The following is a 13,127-nucleotide window of genomic DNA, read 5'->3' as shown; positions in this document are numbered from 1 at the left end:
CCCACACTCTGGGAGTTGTGTCATTGGCTGGGAACATTCACTGGCACCTCTGCAGAGCAAAAGCATGGGCTGCTGTCCTTCCTAGCTCTTTGCCCGGAAGTGCTAGCTCCAGAACAGGAAGGAGTCAGGGGTTCTGGGCCAGGGGTTTAGGGTTTGTCTCCTGGACTCACTGCTTTTATCCCAACTGTAGGTCTATCGAGGTATGGAGGGCTATGGAGTGGGGGGGCGGTGAGGTGCTGTCTCCCAGAGCGCTGCCACGCACACTTCAGGACCTGGCTCAAGGGCTGACTCCTCCAGGGAGCCCCTGGCCCTCCCTGTCTTCCCCTCATCCCCGACTCTGGTTGACTTGAGTCTCCTCTGAGGTTTCAGTGTTGGGCTTGCAACCTGGTTCTCTGCACCTACTGCTTAGCCAAGCGTCCACAGACACATGCTTGTCCTCCCCAGGAGGCAAGACCTTCAAGGACAGGGGAAAGGGCTATTCCTATCTGTCCTGAGGTCTTGCTTTGGGGAATAAACTTTCAGGGAGTTCTGGTTTCATTGGGGAGTGACCTTCATGGTCTTTTACATGTCCCTTGAGAGGAAGGCCAGTGAAAACCATTCTTTGTGATGTGAAATTTGATTTCCTAGAAGGGACAGAAGAAGATGGTAAGACACTGAGACACTTAACAAACACCTACTATATGCCACACTCTGGGAAGACCATGCCATGCCCCACCTGGCATCACAGACTCAGGATAACGAACGTGGATGGGATCTGATTAGTTCACACACTGGTGGTCCTCTGGCTGAAACCATGCTCGTTTAGCTCACCAAGCATTTAAGAATTTTAGAATTATTAGTAATATTTACAAATTGCGAGCTTTCACATAACAAGGTGCATTTCTGGCCTCTGTTGGAAAACTTAGGCTGTGTGGCAACACCGGGTTGGCACTAACATGAGGAGTAATTGCTGCGCTCCTGCAGGGCCTGGCTCTCCAGTGACAATGGTCGCTCTATAGAAAGGCAGGGCCGTGCCGTGTGCGGTAACTCATGCCTGTAATCCCAGCACTTTGGGAGGCCAAGGTGGGCGGATAATCTGAGGTCAGGAGTTCGAGACCAGCCTGGCTAACATGGTGAAACTCCATCTCTACTAAAAATACAAAAAAATTAGCCAGGTATAGGGCCACACATGTGTAATCCCAGCTACTCAGGATGCTGCAGCAGGAGAATCGCTTGAACCCAGGAGGCAGAGGCTGCAGTAAGCCGAGATCATGTCACTATACTCCAGCTGGGGAACAGAGTGAGACTCTGTCTCAAAAAAAAAAGAAAAAAGAAAAGAAAAGAAAAGAAAAAGAAAAGCAGGGCTGTGAAGTGGGCACCAGACTGCCTGGTAGTCATGTGATCGTCAGCAAGCTGCTCTGCCTTTCTGTACCTCAGTTTCCCCATCTGTAAAATGGAGCTGGTAACTGCAGTACCTGTCTCATAGGACTGTTGTGCAGAATAAATGAGCTGATTTATATAAAGTGCTATATAAAATGCTGCTTGCCACATATGCAAGAAACAGGGGTTACCCTCATGTCTTGTACCTAATGTACCACACCTAAATGTATAGACCCATTGAGGCTGGCTGCTCGGGATGGCATGGCTCAGAGACAATGCTCTGCAGGGCCCAGTGCAGCAATCCCCCGGTTTCTGGCAGAGGTTGGCAGCAGCCATAGGAGGAGCCCCATGCACTCTGAGGTCAAAACTCAACTAAATTTGGGTTGAGACCCTGGCATGCAAATCTTGCAATTTTATTCAATGCAGCCCATACTGTATGGGGGTCTTTTGGTGTTGGGGGGCGGGGGTGGTAGGGGAGGGTCCTGGCCTGTGTGGGATGCAAAGGAAGCAAGCCAGGGTCCTCGCCTTGAAGAGCTCACAACCAGCTGTAGGTGAAGGGGTTGCATGCGCAAATGCTAGTGGCACCGCAGCCATGGGTGTCTGTGAGCTGAACGATGCATACCCTCAAGTCCAGAGGAAGCAGGGAGCATTCCGCTCCAGCCAGTGGATGAAAGAGAGGGAATATTGCCAGGTCATCAAAAGCCAATTTCCAAATGTTGTCATTGAACAATTCATAAGCTGTAAACACTGTGAAGACCAAACCGAATGCATCACAGGGCAGATTTGGCCGGGGGTGCCTGTTTGTATGTCAGAAACTCAGGACCCTAAGGAACACCCTCAGGAAGCAGGGACTTGGTGCCAGGAAGGGTGTGGCTGGAGACCCCCGGAAGGGGCCTAAGGCAGGCTAGGGGTACGGGGAGGCTTGTCTGTGAAGTCAGGCTCAAGCTGAACCTCAGTGTTTTGAAAGGCAGGTTTGTAACAAGAGGGGTCAGGTATTCCAGGCTCTGGGGATGGAAGAGTTTTATGGGGGCCAGTGGGAGGTCAAAGCTATCTAAGCATGAAAGAGCCAGAGAGTCAGATTTTGGGGTCAGGGAGTGGTGGAAGTCACCAATGCAAACGCATTCAGGGTCCAGGCAAGTACCGCAAATGAGACAGGCAATGGGGTATAAGGACAATGATGTCGCTGTGACTCAGCTCCACTTAAGTTTCCAGGTATAAATGTGGGATCTTCTAGTTTCTCAAAAAATGCAAAAAACTTCATATTTTCATGCAAAACCTCCCAATTTAAAAATGTTGGCTATTAATTCAAATAATTTTGAAAACATGTGATCCAGCGGAAGTCTACCTGTGAGCTGCATCTGGTGACCGGTGCACAGCCTCTGTGTCCAGCCTTCTTCCCAGGATGCTCTGGGAGACATGTGACAGCAGTGGGTCATAGTTGCTCCCCTGAGGCATTCTGCAGCTGGGAGGCCCTGGGCTCATCCCCTTCACTGTAGGGTTCCGCGCCTCCCCCGCCTGGGCACGAGCTTGCAGGGGCAGGCAGCATATCAGTGCTGATTCCCAGCACAATGCCTGGGCTTGGGGCAACTGACAAACCTCTGCTGATGAGAGGAGGGGCTGAGCCCATGAGCAGTGGAGGGAAGGATGGGGATACACGGGAATAAGGCTTCACACAGCAACAGGTAGAAGGGGAGGGATGAGCTGGATTGGGAAGGAGACTGGTTTTGGAAATCGAACTGGTAGGACTTAGAGATGCCTGACAGTGAGGGGCAAAGGGAAGTCAGAGGATCAAAGTTATGAGCCAGGAGCTGGCATAGACAGAAAAAGGAAGTGGAGAAGGAAGCCTGGCGTGGGTGGACAGATGGGCAGGGTTTGGGTGTGCCAAGTGGGAGTAGTGTGCATTCACAGTAAGAAAGGCCAGAAATAGAGATCCAGTGGTCAGGCCTGCAGCTTTGATATGTGGTTAAGTGTCAAGGAAGGTTTAAGTTTGGGAGCTGATGAATAAATTCAACAGCATGTGACTCCTATGTTCTTGGAGAAAAAGAAAAAGGACCTAGGTTGGGTATGATTTTCTATCTTCCCTGGTGATTTTTCCCTCTTTCAGAGGCAGCACTTCAATTTCCCATTGAAAATCCAGCTTCTCTTAATTTCACCTCATGTGAATAATGTGGGCCCACCCCAGGTAGCAATGCAGGTCTGACCAATAATAAGCGCTAGATTGCAGCTTTCATGAGGACAGTCTCTTTCTGCGGGGGCTGCTGAAATAAACATGAACCTGATGCCACTGGGGGCTACCACGTGGAACCTGAGGATGAGGCCAGCAGAGGAGAAGAGAGAAGAGAGCTAAGTGATGGAGGGAGGCAGATTCCCGATGACATCATGTGAACTCCTGGATGCCGCCATACCTAAAGCCAGCCACCCAGCGTCTTCTCTTACATGAGCCAAAGACTTCTATTTTGTGCTTAACTCAGTTTTAATTGGGTTTTCTGTCTTTTGCTACCAAGAGAATCCTGGCTGATAAAACAGCCCTGCTACTGAGAACTCCAATCAACAGGCTCAGCTACTGAGTCAGTCCTGGCCAAGGCTGGCAGGAGGCAGGTGGGAAGCTCCACCCTCCAGGTGATCTGTGATTTCTCCTGCTGCGCCAGTCAGCACCTACACCTGGGTGGGCAGCCCTCCCCTGCCCAGACATCTGCCTACTTCCAGTTGCAGCCTGCCCACCTGGTCTGCATAGCACAGGACATGGGTCTCAGCTTCCATGCTGGCTCTGCATCCACTTTCATTCTCTCTAGGAGTAGAGCCTGGCTCTGAATCCCCATGTTCTTGTGGTGCTGCTCTCTTTAAAGGCTGAATGTGGCTGGGCCCAGTGGTTCATGCCTGTAAATCCCAGCATTTTGGGAGGCTGAGGCAAGTGGTCACTTGAGGTCAGGAGCTCGAGACCAGCCTGGCCAACATGGCAAAACCCGTCTCTACTGAAAATATGAAAATTAGCTGGGCATGGTGGTGCATGCCTGCCTGTAGTCCCAGCTACTCAGGAGGTTGAGGCAGGAGAACTGCTTGAACCCAGGAGGTGGAGTTTGCAGTGAGCTGAGATCGGGCCACTGCACTCCAGCCTGGGTGACAAAGCGAGACTCTGTCTCTAAATAAATAAATAAATAAAGGCTGAATTCTCTGTTCACTTCTCCTTCCCCTGCTGGCTGGGGACCCGCTTTAAGGCTGACCCTCTTGGAACTCTCATGGCTACCATGTCTGTACCTACCCGAGTGAGGACACTGCCCACAGACTGTACTCACTGCATCCCACCCAACGGAAAGCACCCTCTGGCCATTGGCAGTGGCCTAGACCAAGCCTGAGGTCCACAGCTCAGGAAGCTTCCCACGCAATGGGGTCAGTCCCCTTTTCACCAGTTGCCCTGCTAAGATGCCCATCATACTTCCTGGGCCCCCCAGTGCCCAAGCCCTGCCATGGGGCAGAGCCATCAGGCCACACTGACTCGGGTGACCAAATGAAGGTTACATCTTTGACTTCCGAGTCATTGCAATGTTTGGTCTTGGTTTGTATCAGATCCAAACAAACCAAGTGTAAAAGAAATAATTTTGAGAGAATTAGGAATGTTTAAATATGAAGTGGGTATCAGAGCATGATAATTAATTATGGCTACGCACGATAGTGTCATCAAGGTTACAGAACAATAAACAAACAAATGTCTTTTTTTGTTAGAGATGTATACTGAAGGATTTATGAGTGAAATAGTGTGATAACTACAATTTGCTTTCAAATGTTAGGGGGATACGTGAAACAACAATAGCAGAATGTTGATAATTATTGAAGTAGGTGATGGACACACGCCTCATTACTGAACTAATCCCTTTACTTTTGCATTCATTTGCAATCTTCTTCCCAGAAAAAGGCATTGCTGAAAATGCAAATAGCCATAGGATGAGTTGAACCCACCCAAAGGGCACCCCAGGAGCACTGACACCCTCATCCAAGCCACCACCATCTTCAGCTAGGCTGTTCTTCAGCTAGACTGTGTCTTCAGCCTCCTCTCTCTGGGCTCCCTCTGCTCCCTGATCCATTCTCCAAATCAACCAGAGTAGTCTTTTAAATTCCTCAGTCAGGACCGGGGGTGGTGGCTCACACCCGTAATCCCAGCTGAGGTGGGAGGATGACTTGAGGCCAAGAGTTTGAGACCTGCCTATCTCTGCAAAAAATAAAAAAAAAAAAACTAGCTGTGGTGGTGTGCACACCTGGAGTCCCAGCTACTTGGGAGGCTGAGGTAGGAGGAACACTTGAACCCAGGAGGTTGAGGCTGCAGTGAGCCATGATCACGCCACTGCACTCCAGCCTGGGCAACAGAGAGAGACTATCTAGAAAAACAAACAAACAAACAAACAAACAAACAAACAAACAAACAAACAAACATCATCCATCAGATCATGTCACCCTGCTCACAAGCCTCCAGTGATGACACTAATAACTGACCCTTGTACAGAGGGCAGGAGGCCAGGAACAACTCAGAGCACTTTACATGCATTCACTGGACAATATCCCATTTTCCAGATAACGCTGAGGCATAGAGATGTGAGGTAACCTGCCCCAGGCCACATGGTCTCAGATGGGCTGGCTCTGACCATACTATATTCTGCCTGTCTCCAAATCAGATCCAAACCTGCTGGCTCACAGGATCTTGTCCCCACCTCCCTCTGGGACCTCCCATGACACTCCTTGTTCCCCATGCTCCAGCCACTTGGCAAAACCACAGTCCTTGAACTCCTGCTGCAGGGCCTTTGCTCCTGCTGTGCCCTGTGGGGAATGCCCTTCCCACAGATGCCCCATGGATGCTCCTGGTCATCACTGAGCTCGGGGAAGGACTCTGGCCACCTGGCTCCAAGCAGCCCGGCCTCCTCCTCCCTGTGGCCCTCGTTCACTGTCCTGTGTTATTGTCATGGATGGTGGCAGGGGTGGGGATGGTATTGGGATGAAATTGTTCCATTTCAGATCATCAGGCGTTAGATTCTCATAAGGAGCGTACAGCCTAGACCCTTCACATGTGCAGTTCCCAATAGGGTTCCCATGCCTGTGAGAATCTCATGCCGCTGCTGACCTGACAGGAGGCAGAGCCCAGGCGGTCATGCTGGCTCATCCGGGGCTCACCTCCTGCTATGCGGCCTGGTTCCTAACAGGCCTCGGACTGGTACTGGTCTGTGGCCTGGGAGCTGGGGACCCCTGGCCTAGACCACATTACATGTCACAGAAATATGCCCCTGGGGAAATGTAGCATTTGTTTATCAAAAACAATTTAATGAGTGCCTTTCTGTATATGAAATATACCCTGGGTGCCCGTCCTGCCTGGATGCTCACTGCTGTCCCACTTCCTAGTGTGACCAGGCTGGAGGCGGCACTTGCGTGGTGACGCTGTGGGTGATGATGGGGATGGTGTGCTTATCTGTACTGTCACACATAGCTAATATGACTACTATAAAGGCAAACAGATGGAGCATGGAGAGCTGCTGGAAGCCCACTTTTTGGATGAGTTATTACCTACTATAGAAGGGAGACTATCGGTTTCTTCCTCCCAACAGATGCCACTCTGCAGGAGAACCAGTGCCGTGAAAAACCAGAGAAAGACAAAGCGGACCTCAAATTCCCCTCCCTGGCTTTGTCTCTTACCACCTGCTAGCTGGGCAAGTCACTTAATCTGGGGAATACCAAAAGATATGACACACATAGTAGCATATCCTCCTGAGCCCACGGCAGACGTGGCTGACCAATCATCGCGCCCTTTCCTCGATGAACCAGAAAGAAGGTTCCAGATCTTTCTCAGGACAGCACTCCAGCAAGCTGTTTCCCATCAGCATTGGCAAAAGAGACACAGCCTATTTGCCATCTGGGATCTCACTGTCCGAAGTTCTGGTTTCTTCGTCTATAAGATGGGAAATACCACTACCTGCCTCATAGGACCACTGGGGGTTAACTGAGATGATTCATTTGTTCAGCTATTCATTCATGCATTGAATATTTACTGAGTGCCCACAGGGTGCCTATACGTGCCTGATACCTATGGCATTGAATAAATGGCAGCTGTCACAAGCAGAGGCATCTGTTTGCTGCCTTCTGTGCACTGCTGTGGTGGCAGTGCAGCCTCCACGTCCTCACTTCGCCTCTCCCATCCCTCTCCTCTGGCCCAGCTGACACTTACAGCATCACTAAGTGAGGGGGGAAGGAGTCCGTAAATGCTAGCGTGAGGATTTCACAGGCAGCACATTTCCCAATAAAAGAGACTCCCCTTTTTCTAATCCCTTCCTTTCTTCCCTTCTAAATAAGCCTTGGTTGGATTAGCTGCCCACATTTAACTTTTCTTCTTCAGATTCCCATACACAAAACACTGTATTAACAAGCCATGTCTACCAGGCCAAGCTATATTTCCTATAAACTCTCATTTTATCTCCTCTAAAACACACAGTAATAGCATCCTCTGGAGAATACTAAATCAAACCAACCTGCAGCTGCATTTGTTTGCGCTTTTCTGCTCCTGGTAAATTCTGGCAACAAATGGGTGTGTGTTACATAAGCGGTGCCCGGCAGGAACCGCAGTCCTCCACACTCCACCCTGGGTGTGGAAAGACCTCGGCTCTCAAATCCCTGCAGCCAACAGCTCCCCCACGCACCCGTGACGACACCCCAAGCTCCTGAGGGACTCTTAAGACCCTATGCCTTTTTAGACAATTCTATAAGCACAAGGAAGGCTGAGCATAGGTTAAAGAACAAAGGCAGGCCCTGGCCAAAAGGGATGAAGCTTATCTTTGTTGTAATCCTGCACATAAAATCTGCTTTCCTTGTCCTGAGATATATATTCAGTGACAGGGCCGAGCTGCAGGGCAGAGGCCCGGGCAGCTGGCATTGTTCCATTGCCCATTCCAGAAGAGGGTGCCAATGGCCACCTGCCAGGAAGCACTGAGTGGGACTTGGAATGAGAGGACCTGGCCCCAGATGCTTGCAGTGTGCCGTGACTATGTGGGCTGGGGCTGCATTCCGGGGTCTGAGGGCCAGCCTCTGAGCACACAAGAGGCCAGGGCTGGCAAGTGGAGAAGGCGGGTCTGACACACCCAGAGAAATTTCCACAAGTTCCCAGTGGCTTGGCCTTCTTTTTTTCAAGTTTAAACTTCAGGTGTTTGTTTAAAAACAAACAAGCAAACAAACAACCTCAAAGATCAGAAATGAGAGAAAGCTCTGGGCAGCACTGTGTGTACACACAGCTGGCCGGGGCTGCCTGTCCTGTTAGTTTCCTGACTCGCAGTGCCTCACAACTGACAGGTGCTCGGGACGTGATCACTAGGTGGATGGACAGCTGGTGGGTGGCAGAACTAGCAAGAGCAGCTCAGGAAGGGAGGATCAGAAGGAGGGAAGGAGGGAGGGAAGAGGGGAGGACTGCCTCTCTGGGACTAGGTTCCCAGTTCTGCCTCCAACCTGCCATGTGGTCTTGTGCAAGCCACCTAGCCTCTCCTATCCTCTCATCTGGATATCAGTAAGGATAACACAGCTGCTTATGGATTATTGGGAACATGAACTCATTCATTCATTCATTCATTCATCAACCATGTATTTCTCCTTTCACTAGGGTGGGAGTGGAGATGACTCGGGGTGGAGACGTCTCTTAAGGGGTCCATGGTGGCCTGGGAAAGTAGCCATAAATTCCGGTCAGGAGATGGTGGAACATGTTCACGAGGTCCCAGAGAAGTGCAAGGGGCAGGGGGCAGGGGGCAGGATCGGCTTCCTGGAGAAAGTGACGTCTGGGTTTCCAGGAATATGAGGCAGAGACGGGCATTCTGAGTTGAGTGAGATGGGGGTGTGAGGGGCAGGGATAAAGGTATCACTACCATGGTCAGGGGGTGGAAAGCCAGGGCAGCCTGCATTCTGACAGGAGAGAGGCAGGGCCCAGCGTGAGGGGATTAGGAGGCTCTGATGTCACACTCAGGGGGTTGACCTTGATCCTCTGGGCCAAGGGGAGGCTCTGAGGGTTTGAAGCAGCAATGATGTGTGACTGGATCTCCCTGGAGGCTGCTGGAGACAGACTGGGTTGGGCCTACGGCCAGTGAGAGCGATTAGGAGGCTATGTTCTTTCACACCTCCACGCCTGTGAACATGCAGGGCCCTCCATCCAGGATACACTTTCTCCTTTCCTGCCTCTGCTGACTGCCATTGTCCTTTGCCATCACAGCTCAGGTGTGTGTTCCTTCAAGAACCTTCCCTGATCTCTCCCAGCCTGAGGCGGGCTCCTTTCTCCACACTACGCACAGTCGGCGGCAGGCTAGTTCAAAAAGAAGAGTTTTGTTTGAATTGTATGGTGGTTTAAAAAGAACTTAAATTAGCTACTGACATTTACAAATAAGGAAGGCTCATGTCAAAACTCAGATATCCAGCTCTCTGGGCATGTTGGGAAGATCTAGCAGAACTGGCTGGTATTCTACAAAGCAACCCTTAGTTGAAGCTGAAAAGTACCCTTCCCTTTCCCTGGGGCATGGGCTTGCCAGTCTGCCATAGTCCTCACCACTCCCTAATGTCTCTAGCAAGACTGAAGGTGACGCTCCATTCCTATTTATAATCTCACTTGAACGATTGCTTCCCTTACAGATTTGAAAGGAAAGTACAACTGTTGCCTCTATGTCTACCATAAGAAGGGCAGATAGGCCAAGTGAATTCTCATCCTTCCTCACTATTTAGTTCCCTGATGGAACTATGAGTGCATGAAAAACAGCCCAGAGAAGGAAGGAAAGGGTGTGGGCACAGGCAGCAGCATGAGGGTAGATAGTGTGAGGTTAGAAAGGAGGGTGTGGATCCTGCAATGGGAGGTGGTAGGTCCAAAGGTAGCAAGTTATCTCGACTGATCACAGTCAGTTACAGAATGAACTCCTTTTTCCATTCTATCGCCCCTTCTCATTACTGTACTTGACTAGTCTTTAAAAAAATAAAAAATAGAACCAGAGGGGCACAACAGCCAGAGGTTAAGAGCCTGGCTAGTCACAGTGAGGTCCACAGAATAGGAAGATTGTGATGCCTGGGAGCTGGCTAGACCTGCAGAATCTCAGGCCCTGCCCCAGACCTGCTGAATTAGAACCTGCATTTTAGCAAGATCCCAGATCCCACGGATGAGTCAGTGCAAGTTAACATTTGAGAAGTGAAGGCTAGGAGAAAGGGCCTGGAGTCCGAATGCAGGCGTTCACATTCTCACTCTGACACTGACTGGCTATGTGACTTGGGGCAAGTTACATAATCTCTCTGTGTGTCTGTTTCCTTATCTGTAAAACTGAGTCTCAGCTTGTATTTTTCCAGTTCCCCCAAGGGTGGCCTGATACCACCTCCCAACGCCAGCAGCCGGAAGCTCTGTCCCTGGGGGCTATGAGAATGCAGTGTGAACCTGCCAGCAGGCTCCTGCTGCACACACAAGGCCAGCAGGGCCTCCATGTATCCATTTTGCAACTTTAGGAATCAGGCTATTGGCAAACTGCTAAGCGTTTCCATCAACCCAGTGCCCAGTGGGGAACCAGCGCCTGTTACTTACGCCATCAGCTGTCCAGTAATTCCGAACCTTGATCTTGGCCAGACTGAAGTCCCCCAGCTGTCTTGTGTTTCGAATAACAAAAAACAGCTGGAGAGGCGGGCGGAAGGGGCAGGTCCACGGGGAGGAGTCTTTCTTGTCCTAGAAGGCCAGCAAGAGAGGGAAATCATTAGGCACATTTCTGCCTCTCCCCAAAGTAAAATGGCAGTGGCTCTTTGGCTCACGAAAACCAGGAGAGGCCTGGTGAGGGCTCAGGGCAGGCAGCCAGGCCACCCCATTGCCATCACCCAGACTGGGGAATCAGATCACCCCGTCTGGACGGCACTTCACAGCAGGCTACTGACCCCGTCCTACCCCCTGCACAAAGCTGCCACACGGACCCCTCTGATCTGCCAACCAGACGTAATTTAAAATGCAGCGGGCTTTATTTTAATCAACTTAATCGGCTTTGAGGAGAGCTCTGGGGGAGGGGAAAGACGCTAGACAGAAGGACAGGACGCTATTTGATTAACCTGGCAAACAGAGCCTTTGATTTTCTTTTGTAAAACCCTGCCGAATTTTTAAAATTTTAAAATAGAAAAGAAAGCAAGCCACTGGATCAGGCGCTGGCTGGGCCAGGGCCAGGGTACTGAGCCCTGGGATTTATTCTGTTCCTTTCAGGGTTTCCAAGCTTGGAGGCTTCAGTTTGCAGACTCCCCGTGATGGAGGCCCCAGGGACAGGTGAACAGGGACGCCTTGCTGTCATTCTCCTTCGCACCGACAAAATTGCATGTCATGAGTGCTTTGGGTGCAGATGGAAAAAGCCAAACTGGGGGACTTTTCTCAGCCCCAGCCGCCTTTTCTTGGCTTTCTGCAATACCTATTCACTCTCCATTGGGACAAAACTCACGGCTGCTCCCGAAGGTGTCCACGCTAGCTCGACGCGGTGCCTTGGCACAGGGTGGGCCTCTGCTTGCTTGCAATTCTCGCAATTCTCTTCCTAACCTTCTCAATCTGGGGAATTCAGCAAATCCAAGTGCCCTTGGCTCCTTGCAGTCCCCGAGTGTGGTGCCTATCTCGGGGTCCCACGATCATCTTTTTTCACATCCATGTCATGCCCCCATTCAGCCGTGAGCTCAAGGGAAGGGGTCGTGTCTAGTTATTCCAGAACCCTAGGCTTTTAGCACAGTTTCTTGGCACATGGAAGATGCCAAAAAAAAAAAAGAAAAAAAAAAGAAAAAACAACCCTTTGTGTAATAAATAAATGACTAAGTGAATGCATAAATGGAGTGTGCCTCCTAACATCTGCCCTTTCATTAAAGCTTTAGGGAGGAGACTGTAGGCCAGGCGTGATGGCTCACATCTCTGATCCCAGCACTTTGGGAGACAGATGGATCACCTGAGGTCAGGAGTTTGAGACCAGCCTGGCCAACTTGGCAAAACCCTGTCTCTACTAATAATAAAAAAATTAGTTGGGTGTGGTGGGGCACTCCTGTAATCCCAGCTACTCAGGAGGCTGAGGCAGGAGAATAGCTTGAACTCGTGAGGTGGATGTTGCAGTGAGCCGAGATTGTGTCACTGAACTCCAAACTCCATCTCCAAAAAAACCCAAAAAACAAACAAACAGAGAACAGACTGTAAGCTGGATCTGGCTTGCAGGGGTATTTGTTTGGTTCATGCAATGTTAAAAAAAACAAAGCAAAACACAAATTCATTGCCAACATTTAAAAATGGGGAGATTCAGAGAGGTGCAGTGGCTCATACCTTTAATCCCAGTGATCTGGGAGGCTGAGGCAGGAGGATCGTTTGAGGCCAGGAGTTAGAGACCTGCCTAAGTAATATAGAGAGACCTTGTCTCTACAAAAAAATTTTTTTTAATTAGCAGGGTATGGCAGTGTTTGCCTATAGTTCTGGCTACTCGGGAGGCTGAAGTGGGAGGATCACTTGAGCCCAGGAGTTTGGTACCACTGCACTCTAGCCTGGGCAACACAGTGAGACCTTGTCTCTAAGAAAAAAGGAAAAATATGAGGGCCGGGTGCAGTGGCTCACACCTGTAATCCCAGCACTTTGGGAGGCCGAGGTGGGTGGATGATTTGAGGTCAGGAGTTCAAGACTAGCCTGGCCAATGTAGTGAAACCCTGTCTCTACTAAAAGAAAAAAAAAAAATACAAAATTTAGCCGGGCATGGTGGCGGGCCTGTAATTCCAGCTACTGGAGAGGCTGAGGCAGG

The 13,127-nt window shown here is 50.3% G+C and overlaps 1 protein-coding gene across 1 annotated transcript in view; it reads right to left on the bottom strand.

Moving 5' to 3' along the window:
- Positions 1 to 13,127, bottom strand: part of KIAA0556 (KIAA0556 ortholog) — a 241,683-nt gene that overhangs the window by 48,410 nt on the left and 180,146 nt on the right. Inside the window, exon 14 of the mRNA XM_011933461.1 lies at positions 10,922 to 11,059. Within this exon, the coding sequence (XP_011788851.1) occupies positions 10,922 to 11,059 (138 nt within the window). The remainder of the gene's footprint in view (positions 1 to 10,921; positions 11,060 to 13,127) is intronic.

The sequence above is a fragment of the Colobus angolensis genome, unplaced genomic scaffold, assembly GCF_000951035.1.
Source record: "Colobus angolensis palliatus isolate OR3802 unplaced genomic scaffold, Cang.pa_1.0 Scaffold128, whole genome shotgun sequence".
NCBI lineage: Eukaryota > Metazoa > Chordata > Mammalia > Primates > Cercopithecidae > Colobus > Colobus angolensis.
This window is presented reverse-complemented; position numbering and strand designations above follow the sequence as displayed.